Source organism: Dermacentor albipictus, chromosome 10 (assembly GCF_038994185.2).
Source record: "Dermacentor albipictus isolate Rhodes 1998 colony chromosome 10, USDA_Dalb.pri_finalv2, whole genome shotgun sequence".
Lineage (NCBI taxonomy): Eukaryota > Metazoa > Arthropoda > Arachnida > Ixodida > Ixodidae > Dermacentor > Dermacentor albipictus.
In genome coordinates this window covers 28,223,629-28,240,673 of record NC_091830.1, presented here as the reverse complement: position 1 = coordinate 28,240,673, position 17,045 = coordinate 28,223,629, and the positions used below count along the sequence as shown (strand labels likewise).

The window sequence follows — 17,045 nt, the reverse complement described above, 5'->3', positions numbered from 1 at the left end:
GACCACGCAGTGGCTCTGCAGCGGTGAAATGTTTCCCAAGCTACCCATATTCAAGTGAAGAGTGCATGGGAGTCATTAAAGCACAAATCGTTCATTTGTAGCCACATTGTTGCACTCGCCTCATACAAGAAAAAGGCTGCGCTCTAGGCATAAATGTCAAAATTGAACAGAGTTATGTCCACGCTACACGGACATTAAAAGTTCCAATAAAGTCTCGCTCGTGCAGCTATTGCTTTCGTGCCACGCATTAAAGAGTATAATGAGAGTAATGTATGTTCTCTGTTCAAAAAGTACAAGTTCGCAAAATGGTGAGCACAGAACGCAGAATCACATTCTTTCCTCCTGGCGCGCGTAAGTCTCCTTATCCTAAATTTTAGCATTGAGTTCGTGTGACTGTGCTGTGTATGTGATTGCTCTATTGCCAAGTGGCCCAACAATGTATTTTGTGCACATATATGTTTTAATAAAGAAAGAAAGTAAAGTCCTGATGGCGCATTGAATGGAACGCCGGCTTCAGAATCGAGAGAATTCAACTTCTATCGGTGCTCATATCATCAGTGCGACTTCCCAGAACATGTCAATCCCCGTCAAACTTACAGATATATACTTTCGACGACCAGCACAATTCCGCAAAAAACCATTGCTAATAAACAAGACTACCACATGGCAAATGTAATGAAAAGTGCTGTAAGATCACAAAGTCTGTTGGACTAGTAGCCGCTGTGGCAGTGGGCATGAACAGAAAGTGACAAGTACATTGAAGATATAATGGAAGAAGTCGCTAATGGTCGGTGGTGACGGAAGCTTCATTTAAAGAGATGCTTGGGATGTGGTACAGTGTACCGAGACTACAATTTATCACAAGCCATTTTTCATCGCCAAGAAATTGTCAACCCTTTCTTAAGTAAATTATCGATGTGATAACTCCGAAACAGTCTTCACCCAATGTTGGAACTGCGTTTTGCTGTAACGGGTGGAATTATTTACTTGTTAGCTTCATATATTGCTTGTGATAGCAAACGTCTACTAAATCATAGATGAGAAAATCAGTCTGACAGTTATAATGTTTCAAGAGGCCGTTTCAAAGCGGTCTGTTTGGCTTCACAGCTGCCTTTGCTGCTTTGAGTGGAGATGACTGGTTCTCATGCAGTTTCTCTCTGCACAGATGATGAATGAAGTCTTTCTGAATGTTCTGATAAACCTTTTCTTTTCTGATAAACATTTCTGTGTGATAATTTTACAGCGAGCTCTTTATACGTACCCTGTGTCGTCATTGTCGGACTTCGCTAAACAGGGACCACGGGACCTAGCGAGAGGAAAAGAAGTGCTCAACAGGGGGAAAGGGGTTGGAGTCACTCCCTTTCCCCCTGTGAAAATGCTGTCTTATACATGAATCTTATGCGGTTGTCACACGCTGCATTTTAGGATTCTACCCTGCCGCGAAATTTCAAAAAAAGTGTCGTCCTGGCGGTTTGCGGCCCAGGAACGGTGCCCAGTGATTAAAACGCGATGCTAGGAGCGCGTGAATACCGGCACTTCTTGCGCCAGCAAGAATGCAGCTCTGCTAATGGTCAAACCAATCCAGCCACTCCAATCCAAGGCCCACCTCCAGTGGTGGACCTTGTGCCCAATATAGGGAGCTTTGGATTAGTGGTTCCGCACATTCCACAAGGTCGATCCAAATAGGTCGCGTAGCTTCGGGCGAAATGCGGTTCAGTTTGAATTGTCACCGACATCAGCAAAGGTGATTATAGGAGGAGCGATTGAAGCGCGACTATGTTTGGAGGGAACAAACATTGGGAAAGAAAAAGTTTTTTTTAATTCAAGCGAGACCAAGTTAGACTCATTCAACGAAAATAAAATTCCTGGTTAATATTATATATCCGCGACGAGTTAAGAAAATACAAGTTTATTTCATTTTATTATTATTAATAAATAAATTTCTTTTCAGCGCCCATCGCTGCAGGGGGCGGTGACGCGGCTATCACTCGCGATGCAATGCACGTCTTGAAATGTGCAGAAAGGCGCACTCGTAAACTTCACCTGTTGAAGTACGCCCCCCTCACACGTTGCCCTTTTTCGCTTGTCGTAGTTTGCCTTAGAAGCTTCATCGCTTCTAAACCTGTTCAGTCAAAAGTAGTGAGTAACTACCACCAGATTGTGTAGTCGGTTTCGTGCGACTGCGCTGGCCGACGGGCTTGGCATCCGACGATAGGATCAGCACTCTACACCTAAAGCTTTCGTCGGCCTCCAAAGAAAGTATCTTCTGTGCAGGGGTGCGACTTAGACAACCGTACGGCTGGCCTTTTCCTGCATCGCTTTCCGCGATGAAAGCTCAAACGCCCATAGAGTCGAATAGCGGCGTATTTGAATGTATAGCTCTGAAGGCAGGCCAACAAAACAAATTTCGCGCCTTCTAAAACAAAATTACGTCGCTTCTGTTTTTAACGGATATGGCGTCACATTATCTTTTCTTCCACCGCAAGTGTTCACCCCACATACAGATGGCGCTAAGCCCCATGAACCACCGATGAACCACCACATTTCGAACGTATAAGCTCTTATAGAAGCGTCGCTACCAGGTATATTTACCTTGCATGCCATTTCAGCTACAGCTGTGGTAAGACCACGAGTAGTGCGTACTCCCGAGGAAGACGTTGCCTACCGTGGGCGTCAGCGATAGTTGGCTTGTGAGCGGATTCGTCATCGTAGGGCCGACCTCAGCTGCGCGCCAAAGGAGCCGAGTTTTAAAGGCAGCATTCCTAAAGCATGCTCACCACACGAATCACGCAAGAGCGAAGATGGAGCGAAAAAGTGGTGAAACAAAAGATTCAAAATATAGTATGCTTGCGAAGTTTGACTTGCATGGTGTAACACTCGGTGTAACTAACACAGCTTCGCTGTTTGGCCATCTTCACGGGCTGGAAGGGGCGGTTACTTTCGTGCTAGGTTAACGAAGTTTCGGTGCTTAAGCATCGAACCCTAATAGCGCAACCTCGTCGTTCTTCCTTTGCAGGTGACTTGGAGGGGGCAAGATGTGAGAGTTTCGAGACTTAGCTCAATGAACGGTGCCTCGAGATATTAGGTTGACTGAAAGCAGTTATACTGGATGTCATTGCGTTCAACAAGAGAATGTACGATTCGTTGTGCACAAATATTTGGTTTTGCGCAAGAGTTTCATAACATGCCTGTACTAGCACTCATGCGAGTCCTCTCGCGTGATAGAGCATGCATTCGACTTACTTTCTTTTGACTCGGAACGCACTGCTGAGCGAGCTCGACGCTTCCGCAAACGAGATGCATATCTCTCCGTGATTAATGCTCAAAGCGAGAACATGCGCTTTTTTTTACTGGTGCAATACGTTTCAGAAAATAAGTACTGCCACTATGCCAACGCTCTTTTGAACAGATGAACTAGGTTGCTGACAGCAGCTGAGCGTGGATTATGGTGGCGCCCAGTTTGCTATGGTTAGTGACACCCCCTCCCTCCCCCTTTACTGCGAAGAGGAACCTGGCTGGCTTCCGGTTTCGCTGTGGAAAAGAAACACGACGAAACTTCTGCAGTGCGATACGTAGTTAAGCATACTTGAGTTTTGTCCGGATGAATAACGAATGAACATACTGAACCGACTAAAATGGAGTTTGTTGATAGTTGACCATTGACAGCCGCTGACAGCTGATAGTGTCCGCCGGTGTCCTGTGTGTGTGTGCGTGTGCGTGTGCGTGTGTGTGTGTGTGTGTGTGTGTGTGTGTGTGTGTGTGTGTGTGTGTGTGTGTGTGTGTGTGTGTGTGTGTGTGTGTGTGTGTGTGTGTGTGTGTGTGTGTGTGTGTGCGCGCGCGTGTGTGTGTGTGTGTGTGTGTGTGTGTGTGTGTGTGTGTGTGTGTGTGTACTCGCTTCATTCTGTCCATTCGTTATTCTGGTGCAAGGACTCTATGAGAAAGTACACATAGGATATAAGAGCTTGTTCAGGATTAGAAACAAGTTATGTGGAGACAAGAGATGCGTTTCACGTCACTGCCATGCCAAGTGTCTCTGCATTGCACATGAAACCATAAAAGCACAGAAGCTTGCACGCGTATATAAGGCATGATGAAATAACTACATCACTGAAGAACGACACCAGATGAAAATAGGACAGAAGAAAAGCGCTTGTCTTGTTTGTTCTTTTCGTCTGTCCTCGTTCTTCAGCGCTTTAGAGTTATTTCATCATGACCATGAAACGCCCGGTGTAACGTGCGACCTTATCTACGCGCCGCTGCATGACGTTGCTCTTCCACGTGCAACAAATTGAGAAACGCAGCTGTGTTCTTGTGCGCTTATAAATTTTATGTTGCCACGAGCCGTTTCTAGCCATAGCTTCACCGTGAAAAGTACGAAGTGTCAGAGAGAAGTGGAGGAGGCGATTCAAGAATGGGCAACGGTTCGCTGACATGGGTGGTACAAAAGACAATTACACAGATATATTGCAGGAGAAAAAGCGAGCTTGCAGGACATCAATGACATGGAGCTAAGGGCATTACAAAGGATAACGCGTATTTAATCTACGTGAAGCAGAGGCCAAAGAGGTGTGTTGCCTCTGCCGGGGGGCCTTAAAGGTCCGAACATTTGGCATCGGCTCAACCTCCAGGATCCCCCTTTCCCCGGACACGGCTAAGCCGCGCACGGCTACACGCGGGAGGGTCCAACCCTCGTGTGCTCGGGTACGTGGTGTCGCAACACACCAAACGCCTGCTGACGCAGACGCCCCTGCGGGGACTTCTACAGCGAGGCTGTATACAGGATCCTGGATATTTCGCCGCGCGTGTTCGAACAAAGCTTTTGCGTTCACCGCGCCACTGTTCTTGCTAAAACTTTGCAGAACGATCTCATTTTGGAGTCAACATTGTTTGGTATTACACTTGGCACAGTTAACTGCCAAATTTTTACGAAATAAGTGCAAATTTCATTGCGCTTATAAGGATGTCAGGTGCTGCCGCGACGGTGCAAGCATAAATTGGTGTCGCCGCCTGTCGTCATCTGCAGAGAGCAGTGCTTCAAGGAGGGAAGTTGGCACGTTAACCTTAAGTTACAAAATGTTATAGATTTGAGACAGACGAAAAGAAGGAAATGTAGTGTTCGTACTCGCATAACTATTGAAGGCGCATTTGATACCTCGTGCTGATCAGGCAAATCTTTTGTTAGCTTCAGAGCTTACGTATCTACTTTGCGCATGCGATATTGCTTCATTAAAACTATTTGACTAACGTAGAGCAGGCACGCCCTGTCAGAGTGGTTACACAACACAGAAACTTCATGTGGCGGAATTATTCGCAAGGGTTTGCCCGTGTATCAAATGCACATGCGAATAGCTGCTTTTATTTTTTAAGCGTTATGAATGAGATCACATGTAAAGTCTTCACGTTCGAATGGGCTTTGCGATGTAGCTCTTGCCTGTTTTTAATTTTACCACTGCGTTTAGAAAATACCTTGTCAAAAATTACGGTGGAACTATTCTTAGTTTGCCTGTCAATGGTTGTCTAGGAGGATAAATATGATGCGAAAAATCTCATCTGCGTCGAATCATCCCGAATATTGCACTTTAGTGTAATGTGCAGTTGGGCGAGTTCATTTCGGTTTGTTAAAAAAAAGAAACACGTCAAAAACTTTTTTAAGCCTGCTATGCTCAGCTGATAAATGTCATGGAACTTTATTACATTTCGTTTTTTTTTCTGCATGCGGCAGGCTGCAAGAACATGCAAGAACAAAGAGCATTATGATGCCAATTACTGAAGAAAGACAGGGTAGTGTGTTTTTCGTTTCCGTCGCGAGACCATCGTCCTATTTTCCTTCGATGTGATTCATCTCCAACATGATTTATTTACATCAAGCCATGTACCAACGGCGCACCGGCTATGCGGCTGTAGGTGAAGCGCTGGCATTGTCTAAGCCCTCCAATTGTCTACTACAGCTATGACGATGGCAAAAACACAGCAGTGGCTTGTGTAAGATACGCAAATATGGCCTCTGAACGTTGTTGGACAGTTTGACAAGAAAGAACGAAAGAACACAAAAACAGCCTTTTGTTCGATAGTCGTACCAGCTGCATGCCCGGTTCGACGGTTTACAGGAAAGGACCCCGAAGGATGAACGGGATTGTTGTACTAAAAACATTAGTAATGTTGCTAGCACTCCCGAATGCTAACCACGGTAAGTGTTGGGTACGCACGCCATTATCACCCGCTTGTCCCGTAAGTACCGGTAAATTACCCTAGGTTGGACCCAAACAATACATTCCTTGCTTGAGGGGAGCTCCTAATGTCTTCTTAACAACATAGGCTGCTCTAGACGTTATTCCCATCAGCCCGTAAAATATATGTCCCGAAAACGCTTTTAGAAAAAAAAAAAGCTAAAGTGTGATTGGGACAGGGCTGAACTGAAGAGATCAAAATTTAGCATGTCGAGAAGCGTAGTTTTATAATGCACCTCACTTGTAGGTTATTTTATTCGCCTAATGACAGTGCGAACCTTAGACCCTTGCTTTTGAGGCATGAAAAGCGAGTCTAACCACCGGGTAGAAGGTGAGGAATTCATAAAGAATAAGAAGCAATCTTGTTTTTGAATCAAATACGACACGTTTATACACCGAAGGGGTTGGGAGAACATCACAGCATGGTTTTACGAGGTCTATGAAGTCAACATTTTGCTGAAGCGTGCCAATGGGGCACAATAGCACAGAAAACTAAACCGATTATGCTTAGCCAAAATTTCAGTATGTCTACGCGATACCTATTCAAAAGCGTCCGCATTTTTGGTGGGTCAATAGGCATTCGAGCAACACAGAACTTTTAGCTGCTTGGTAGTGATTTTTGAATAAGGTAAAAATTAACCAAGCTCGCCCCCCCCCCCCCCCCCCGAAAACTTGTCTCTTTGTGTTCTAGTTATTCTTGCTTTTTCACAGGTGCTATTTTCTGTTTATTTATTCATGTTTTGATGGGTTAAAATTCTACACCCTTATTGCCTGTTTATCTACGCTATGCTCATTGCATGGAGCTGTCGCTATCTGAATGTTTTCTTCAAAATTATTTTACCTCATCACTGCGCTTTGAAATCGAAATAAAATAAAGTGTTACTTTACAGAATAATTTTTGCTTGAACAAATGAATTTCAACCTCGCACTATCATCCCCAGCGCCTTCGTGAAACCATTTTGTGCAGACAGCGCCAGGTCCGAACCTCATTGAAAGTTTCAGCGGATGGGCTATCTTTCTGAGTAATCCGCATGAATATTCCTTTTTACTGCATGCCGCATGCGTGAGGACACTAAAGGCAGTTTTCAAGAATACCTTAGCAGAAATTATTCAGCAGTGGCACGTTGTCTGGCTTACAAGATTTGAGTCCTTTTGTTATTGTGATACTATGTGCTATTTTATCTCTACTAGCTGCCGTTTCCCTAACCTCAGGCAACATTATCAAGCTCGCGTTAGAAAGGGCGGGGGAAGAGGTTGGGCAGGGGAGCGCTTGTTTAACCCCATATCCCAGCCGTTACTGCGCATTGTTGTTAGCGTTACCGTGCACCCATGGTCCGGCGCGCCTTATATTGAAGGTAATCTGTAGTAGATGCAAAGATTTGACGAGCTAAACTGGCATGGTGACTTCACGTCCGCTGTTTTCTCGCGTACCTGGTGTTTAGGATACCTAATCTCGTTTTGGAAACGCGCTTAAACCAGAGGCCGCGCAAAGCGTTGGATTCCCCAAGCTGGCGTTTTTCATCACACTAACATTCTTACAACAAATGTTCGCTGTCATTGAGTGAGATCTGGTCCTTTTTGCTGTGGGCGCGTTACATCAAGCTTGCCATTTTAATTATTAGGCCAGTGTTCACTGCAATTGATACGGGCGATAGAACAACGAACCTTACATCCTGCAGTTGTCTATACTTTGCTATCGCCACCAATGCGTGCGTCATTTATTATACAATCAACATTCTGCAGCATTACAGAAACGAGTCAGTACATGGCAGGAAAAATAACAGTAACCTTGCTAACAGAGGAATGTCCTCAGCAAAAGCACCAATAAGTGCTTACGCAGCAGGTCATGCGTATGGTAGAAAACATCAGTAAACAAAAATTCAAGTATGAGACACACAAGTCGCACTTTCGCTCCAAAAGCGAAGCATCGATTGCGATAGCAAATAGTGAACAGTCATACGAAGTAAATATATTCGTCTTCTCGGCCCTAAATACCTGTAAACATGCACTTAATTACCAACTCAATTAAAAAGCGTGGTGTCACTCGCGCACAAGGAAGCATGAACACATCTCATTTCATGACCGAGGACAGTCGCCGTCGAAACGCTGGCGTGAGGAAGAGCGGCAGCAGAAGCGAGTGAATTGACCTTCGTTCTGCCTCTCGCTTCAACGCGAACTAAGCGGCGAGCACGAAGCGTACATGAAACTGACCTCTCGGTGCACCTAGGGCACTCTAACGTAAAACTATTCCCATATGTTTTTATTCCAATCTCCTCATATCGTAACCACCGGCGTAACCACCGGCGCAAGCATCCGGTGGTGACCCTTTGCTTCGCATGAAGAGATCAATCAAGCGCTCTTCTCGTTTATAGGTCACTTTTGTTTGCTTTCAAAACGAATAACATTGCCTACATGGAGCGGTATTTCTTATCCAAATGGCTGACAAAGGGCGAGGAGAGAACGCTCAAGTGGGGAGGGTTTCGTTGAGGCCAAGCCAGTGCACTGAAAATAGATAACCGGATGAACAGGGTGGTACCAGCGTCTGCGATCGGTCCGGTTTCCCTTACTTAGCTTGTGGCGGCTTGTGTGAAATTAGGCGGTGTGCAACGGAAAGTTAAAAATCTCGCTAAAACTGACCCTCAGCAACGAAGAGTTGGCAGAGCGATGTCGTATACGTGCTGTAAGGCCTCGATAACGTTATATAGCCATGCAAAAAGTTTTACTATATGCAAACAAACCAACGCTCTCCGGCAGGTGGCAGGTGAGAGTAGCCAGTGCCCGAGCAATCGGCGGCAGCCATCTTCTATTCCTTTCTGAACGAGGCAGTGCCAGTCTATTCAGAAAAAGAAATCCAGCTTTCTTTGGCTTATTAATGCATTTTCAACGCGTACATGTCACTTTGACGGAAATGAGTTTTCGTAGTTTGGGGACGTAGAGTGACACAAAGGTGAAGTGTGTGCAGCCTAATATCTTTCGACTAACAACAGAGGGTGAATACAGAAAAGGCATCGAATCAGAAATACTAATTATTTTTGTTTTGTTCAGTTGAATAATGCATAATAAGTGTGTACACGCCAAGATTGGGAGCTATTGCGGTTTTCTTGACGTCGCACTCGCATGACAGACAGGCCATGTGGGGGTGGTCCAAAAAAGCTTTTAACTAATTAGGAGGGCTGATTGCAAATTCGTAATACAAAAGTCTGCAATATATTTACGTTATAACGGCCTTAGACCTGTACTTGTGGCAGATCGCTTTCAAGGTAGAGCTCGGTCACTTGTGCTCAGCCGCATCATATGCAGCCGCCGCCGCAGTAGATCGCCTCCTCACCCCCCCCCTCTCCACCCCAGTGTCTTGCGCGTTGTGGAAGACGGCGTGCTTCCGCCTTTGCGTGAGCGAGATCCAGCCACCTTGCTCTGCTCCTGTGAAAGCTTTCACTCGCACCTTTGGCACACGACGCACGGCCATGCTGTTATTGCACTTGTACTTCATATGGAGCATCACAGCAACTCCGACGCTGACACGGCGAAAAGGCATCTGGAGTGTCCATATGTTCTTTATCGCAATAATGAAGTTGAAAAACGTTATTGAAAACAATATATATTATTTATAGTGTGTACGACAGTAAATGAATTGGTAGATAAATCAGCATGGTCGAAGTAAAAGAGAGGAAGAAAGTTCTGAAGACAGCTTGGCCGGTGCTCTTCTTCATTCAATAAGAAAAATGTGCCTCAAAGAGAAAAAAATTCTGAAAACTCACAAAATAGGGGCGAAAACTCTTATAACACATTTCAATCAAAACTTCATGCCACAGGTTAAAAATAATTGACGAAAAACACCATAGCACAAATAAATAGCTCATATTTGTACTGCATGGTGGAATTTAGTGCATATTGTTGCATATTATAACTAGCAAAGGACTACGCTCTTCTGCCGTTCAGCGCCGCCAAGGCGTTGTAAATCAATACTTTCCTAGGACGGGCGAATTTCTGCACTAGGTTCCTTTCCCAAACAGCAATGACCTTATAACCGCTCTACAAGCTGTACAGAAAATATTGTCCGTGGTAGTGGACAAACGACTGTGAAAACACCTTTCAAAAATGCAAGCTGCTTCTGAGCAAGGAGTCAGTGCTAGCTTCTGTTTATCCCCCACAACTGCTGGGGATGAACAATAAAATTTTTTCACCAGTTCCCTTTACAGCCCAGGAAGTGACTGAAGGAACAAGTTTTCAGTGCAGTAATGGACATGACGTGGCGCTGTTGGCTACACGAAACAGAACAGCAATACCGCCCCTATTTGAATCGTCGACACGAGCTGTCGATAGAGTAGGGTGGTTTGTTGTGGAAAAGTCGGGTTGTTATCCTGAAAGCTCTCTGGTCAACTGTTGTGCCTTTAGTGCACGAGGGCCACCCAGGAATGAGGAAAATCAAAATGCTGGCCCGAAGTTGTATTTGGTGGCCAAATCTGGATACAGATCTAGCAAACATGGTACGAACATGCGAGGTCTGTCAAAGTGTGCGGAATTCTGCTCATGCAGTACCGATTCCAAATGAACCCTTTCCCAAGGATTTGCGGCTATTGGCCGCAAATCCTTGGAAAAGGGTTCGTTTGGATTTTGCGGCAGCAGAAGGCATGTCATTGCTGCTAATGATGTACGCCTACTTAAAATCACTCGAGATAAGAGCAATGCACGGAACATCAGCCTCGACGACGGTGGAGGTGGTAAGCAGCAGTGTTGTGGCGTATGGTCTGCCCAGTTATGGGGTCACAGACAAGGGCACACAGTTTCGATTCAGTGAATTTCAACACTTCTTGGAGCAAAAGAGTGTAAACTCAATTTTCGCACCGTCATATCACCCCAAACGAATGGTGCAGTAGAAAGGCTTCTCCAGACAACAAAGAAGTGGATCTTGTAACTACATCTCGAAGTTGAGAAAGCCCACCAAATGCGGTCGTTACAGCACGGCATTGATAATTTCCTGTTTTCATACAGGACGATACCTCATTGTTTCACAGAAGGAGCGCCCTGCAAATTCTTTCTCGAACGAGAAATTCGAACCAGGCTGTCTATGCTGAAAGCAGACAGTATGAATGTGTGGAAACAGAGAAGTGAAAAAAGAAGGAAAAACCGCATGGTAGATGAGAAGAAGGTATGCAGCCACTCGTTAACGCAAGGCGAAGAGCTGCAAGTCCGCACCGTTCGCAACGAAAGGGTCAATTGGCGGCCAGAAAAAGATTGTCAAAGAGGTGTCACAAATGACGTTCCTGGTACGCGTAGGCGGGGTTCTAAGGCTTTGTCACGAAAATCACATGAGATGCAAAATAGATTCGCCAAGGGTTCCCTGGTCCGATATACCGCTGTCCGAGAACGCAGATACCCAAAGTGAGATTGTGGTCGAAATATCACCCAGTGACGGTACACTAGACGCAGGTACGGCCGCTCAGCAGTCGGGTGCCACCAGGAGAGGGGAGTGTAAACGAACTGGCTTCCCCGAAACAGCCAGTAGGACCAGTGACCCTGAAACGATCCAATAGGACCGGGCGGGTGCCAGAAAGCTATAGGCACCAATGATCGACCGCTTGCTGGCGACCCGTAATAAGGGGGGGGGGGACTGTTGTATGTTATAATCAGCATAAGGCCACACTCGTCTGAAATGCACAGCCAGTATAGCCAGCCTAACCAAGTAGGGTGGCGCTGTCTTCACGTTATGTCACTCTACAGACAAGCCGTCGCCAATAAACTAGATCCCCACACATCGTTTCCTACCTAACACATAAATTCAAGTAATACATATATTAAATCAATAGGAATGATTAAATAATATCAATAGGGAGCCCTAAGACATCATTGCGGATACTGATATAAACGAAATGAGCATTGAAACAATTTCTTTATTTCTCTTACGCATATGCTTTTATTGACCGAATTCTTTTCATTTGGTGTTGAGTTCGGTATTTGGATTATTGTTCTTGCGGGGGGTGGGTTGAGGAGGGAAGGTGCAGGCGCTCTTGGTTGACAAGCGTGTACTTGACAAAAATCTGGTTTGTGCCTGCAGTAACCTGCATGATGTTATTCAAATAGTTGGTGAAGTTTCAATTTTATCACGCGATTAATGTTGCGTTTTGAATTGTTTATCCAAGATTTGCACAAATTTTATTTTAATATGGCCTCGGCCCATAAAAACACTACTTTGTTTAGTAGTGTTTATTTGTTTGTAACAGAAAATACACCAAAGTTAACTAAATGACTAATACTTCTAGTCTACACTGATTGTTAATGCTACGCATAGCAAGACGCCGTACTAATCTGGCAATAAGTTATGCATGAAAGAACGTTTTGAAAATGAAAATAAAACACTTCTTACATCCTAATTTATGGGCCGGTTACGCAGTCATGTTATTTTCGCCAGCTTTTCAGAGATATAGTCTATATGCCCATTCCATGTATGCGGCAAACAGCATGTCCAATGGCTTAAGCTTCATTAATATCAATTCTATCTCGGCGTCAAACAGCCAAGTTAGAGTGACGCTAACACGATTTGTGGTGTATCCACTACCACAAGATATAGTACGCCAGTGTGCCTTCTTTGTTGAAAGACAATATAAGCTATAAGGAACTCGTATTGTGGAAGTTTTTCTTGCATAAAAACTCAAATTTCACACAAAATGTCGCAATAACAAAATTCGTATGAAGAAATAATTCAGAAATGATGCGCGTGCCGCAGTTTGTACGGATCTAATTGTCAGAATCAAGTTCATAAAGAGGTATTAGTGAAGCCCATTAGGGTAAAGAATAGGCTTTTGCTCATGTAAAGGCGACACTGATCATACCTCAAACGAAAGCAAAGTGCTAGATGCCCACGCTTCGGGGCTTGTCTCTTGCACATGGTTCCACCATTACAGACTGACTTCATTTCCTACGTCATAAAGGAAGCAAGGTGAGCCGGTATGCTCTGTTAATAGTGACCCCGCCGCCATTAGTGTGGCAAACTGCCTCACAGGAAACCAAGATTTACCATCAGCAAACCAATAATACGCATAGAGTGTCGTAAAAACATGCTTTTCGCTGCATTTGAGCATTGTAAGAGTACTCCTCATGTCGTAAGCGCTCTTTGCAGGCGTCCTTTGCGCATCCACTAGTTCTTCCACCTCTAATTTGACCACCTGTGATCTCTTGCAGCTTTCAAGATCCCAAACCAGGACGCGATAGCGAAAGCAATCGGCAATGCAGCGCTACAACAAGCAGGTAATGGCCTTGATAATTGCGGATATGGCGGAGGAATAACTTCTTTTTAACTTACCTCCACGCTTTAAATATTGTGACTAAGCCTGCCTAAAATATCTTGCGATAAATGTGCTAATGATAAGCCTGGCATCATTGATCAGCGCGCCTACCTGATCTCAATGTTAAACATTGTTCAGAACAATACGCACTCGCAAAAAAAAAGGAGAGAGCGCATGATAATGCGAACTTAAATGTAAAACTGCCATTGTGAAAATCAAAAGAAGAAATAGAATTTCAATCTGACACACATAAAAGCAAAGCAACCAAAATCTCGCAGTATTCTCTTATCTGCACGACCGATAGTTCCACGGGCAACTGTTGAATCCACCGCTCTCCCGGCTGCGAAGAGAATCCAAAGGACGGAGGACGCGAGCAGATGACAAAGCCAGGCAATTATTAGACATGGCGTCAGCGCCGAAGTCATTGCCGTTCGTTTAGAATCTATCAAGTCGCCGCCGAGCATGTTTGACATGCTAGTTCCTAAATGACGCTTGTATTTGCTTTATATTTCTTTCATGACTTTTGACAGTGTTGCATATTCCGAATCCTTTGATGCTGTTTCCGAGAACCATTCTGAATTATCGGTGCTTTAGGGCTAACGATAGGCTGTACTAGTAAAACGTGAGCTGGAAGATTTGGTAGCGCACCTGGCAAGCCACTGGAGCGGTCGTATCTCAAAGGTAATAAGTTAAAAATGTTTGCTTATCGTACGTTTGTTTGCGTAATGTTTGTCTTGCGTTACGTTTTTTTATGTTTCTTTCTGTGTATTCTTATGTAGTTATGTCTTACGTCTACGGGTAGCACCCACTACTCTAAAATCTCATCAATCGCTTTTTAAAGTGCGAAGCAGATGCATGCGATGTGGTCATAATAGCTTTAGTGTCATGTTTTCGTTTTGGCTCCACAGCCAAAATTTTGCCTAGCTGAAACTCGCGGTTGGTTGCGATAGCTGTTAACTTTTTAACTTAGAATGCGATGGATGCTTTTTTCCTAAAAATTTGTCTTGGTGGAAGGACAGCCGCTCTTGCGAGAAATGAAAGGCCTTCTAGGCTTAATTCATGTTTTTTCGCCGCCACAGTGCGGATGTGGGAAATAGTTGGGCATTTACCTTCCGTATGCACGGAGGACGAGTAAGTGCGTATGTAACAATAATCTGTTGCTTGTGCTTCCGTGATGCGCCATCTGGTACACTAAACGTGGATTCTTTCCGTGTTGTGGATCCACTGTAAAGGAATTTGAAGTTTTTATAGGTAGCAGAGCTTACCATATATTTCTTACCAGTTGAAAAAGAGCGAAACCTAAGTGCTTTTGTTCTGTTAGAGTAATTTCATATACCTAAGAGATTAGGCGCACTACTTTTTACGAGAATGTATACGAATATACAAACCCAGCGGCCGGATTTCGTCGTTCTGAAGCTACAAAAGACAAATCTAAATTTGTTCTAGGCGTGACGTTCTGGATCTAAGCTTTTACTACCGAAAGGTTTGATTTGGGGCGCAGGGAGTTGACGACACGCTTTCTCACCATATAAGGTAAACTTATTATATTTCTCGTCTGAAACATTTAGTAAGCCGACCATTATATTTTCGTTGCTCAGTGTGGTAACAAAACCAGAACAACCGAATGGATCCCCTTCGAATTACTTTTTTTACTTACCCTAATATTTTATTAAGTCCCCCAACGGCCAGCACGGTGCTGCTTTGCGTGGTATCGCGCGCCAACAGCGGAGGCCATGCGTTTGCCACCTTCAGAAGCTATGCATTGTTTCACGCGTGATCGCAGCTGTTCCGTTCACAATCGACGAGTACAGCGTGTCGATGCCGCAGGTGTCTTGAATGCTGAAAGCGGCTATCACGAACAAAAATTGGGCAATATTTACCGACTTATGCGCTGAAATGTCTTACGCCTACGGGTAGCATCCAATTACTCTAAAATCTCATCACCTCATCAATCAGTTATTAAAGCGCGAAGTAGATGCATGGAATATTCTCATAATATGTCAGTGCTGGGGACGTCAGTGCTAGCATAGGGAAGGTACGAGAGCGCTATGTCGCGGCAGGTATGAATAAAAGCAGGTGGTACAAATCGGCGCAGCATTGAATCGTACGACCAAAGCATGTATACAGCACAACGCTTCTGAGACGCACAGTGCATAGCATCGACAGTAACCTGTGCATAGCTTTTACAAAAGGGTAAACCTAGGAGCTCCAGCTTTAAAGGTACTTATATTCAGCACGTGTACGCATCCAATCAACAGAAATACTCGGCTTTTGCTTACAAACATGTATTATCGCTGTGTCAAAAACTAGGAGGGAAGACTGAAACGTCAATATTTATTATACGGGAAATTGCTAGGCCGAAGCCCATCACGGCGCAAACGCTTAAACGAAAGATTGAGCTTTAAGTAAATGGACACGCAAGAGGAGGCTCTTGCTGAGAGTGGAACAGCTTGGCAACGCTATCAATCAACGGCCTTTTTGAGTCACCGCAGTAATAAGTAGAAAGGTATTGTACCTAATTGGACGCGACTGCAGCATTTATTTGTAAATTTTATTACAAATTAACAAAGTATTGTTTACATCAGACTGAGCGGTTCTTTCTCGCCACCATGTATTACGACCAACACCACGCAGCGCCAGATTAGCGCCACAGTTTTGTTGAATGCTCTTAATATACACCTAATAAATGTCTTTGAACTGGTGGCACCTTCAATTTTTCCCGTTAGGCTTATCGATATAGAATGAGTGATCTGGTTTTTGGTGATGTTGGGATGTTCGCATTCCAACGATGCTTAACAGAGTGAAAATATTTTACCATTTCTTCGCAACGCACATACAGGCAGCCAATTCATTGGGAACTTCATGAAAAAAGTGACTGGAACCTCTGGCACACCGGAAGCTGCTACTGGAGGTAAAACTTTGGATGTTGACTATGGCCTTCCAATGTATCGTTATCTTCCGTGTTTCTTGCCTAGAGAATATGATGGTCGGCGCAGCATTTGTGAATTATGAGGGATATGTCTGAAGAATAATTTGTCGAGGTTGTGTTAGGAGAGTGGAGAGACCTTAAATTGCAAACGGTAGGCTGATGGATGATGCAGATTCATTTTGCATAACTTTTAATTTCAAGGGTACCTGGGCACATCCCTGTCGTCATTTTGTAATCTAAACTGGCTCACAACAGCGTTCTTTCCACTGTAGCCCATTCGATCGTCTTATGAATACCTTTATGCTTCTAATAGCAGGTATGAGCTATTACCGACGCACATTGAAAATGGAGCTGTCCCATTTATACGTCTCGGGGGCTTTGTGACATCAAATAATCAAAATGATATTATTAAAACCTAGTTTTTTTATCATAACTATACTTCGTGTTCTAGGAAACTGCAGATATTAATATTCAGGCTATTTTAGTTAGGACTGCATTACGAAAAACGTTATCTGATATAATACCCAAAGCGGAGCTTTCAGAAATCCTTTGTTAAGAGGTTTCGTGCTAAGTAAATTGTCTAACTTGTACCTTCGATGGTTTCAA

The 17,045-nt window shown here is 44.3% G+C and overlaps 1 protein-coding gene across 4 annotated transcripts in view; it reads left to right on the top strand.

Moving 5' to 3' along the window:
- The first annotated feature begins 6,055 nt into the window (after positions 1-6,055).
- LOC139050392 (uncharacterized PE-PGRS family protein PE_PGRS10-like) overlaps positions 6,056-17,045 on the top strand; it is a 28,309-nt gene continuing 17,319 nt past the window's right edge. For 3 of the 4 annotated variants that reach the window (XM_070526689.1, XM_070526688.1, XM_070526687.1), the window contains exons 1-3: positions 6,062-6,187; positions 13,407-13,472; positions 16,350-16,421. In XM_070526689.1, coding sequence (XP_070382790.1) covers positions 6,085-6,187; positions 13,407-13,472; positions 16,350-16,421 — 241 coding nt within the window. In that variant the 5' untranslated portion in view covers positions 6,062-6,084. Of the gene's footprint in view, positions 6,188-13,406; positions 13,473-14,956; positions 15,044-16,349; positions 16,422-17,045 lie in introns of all 4 variants that reach the window. The other variant, XM_070526690.1, reaches the window with a different exon arrangement.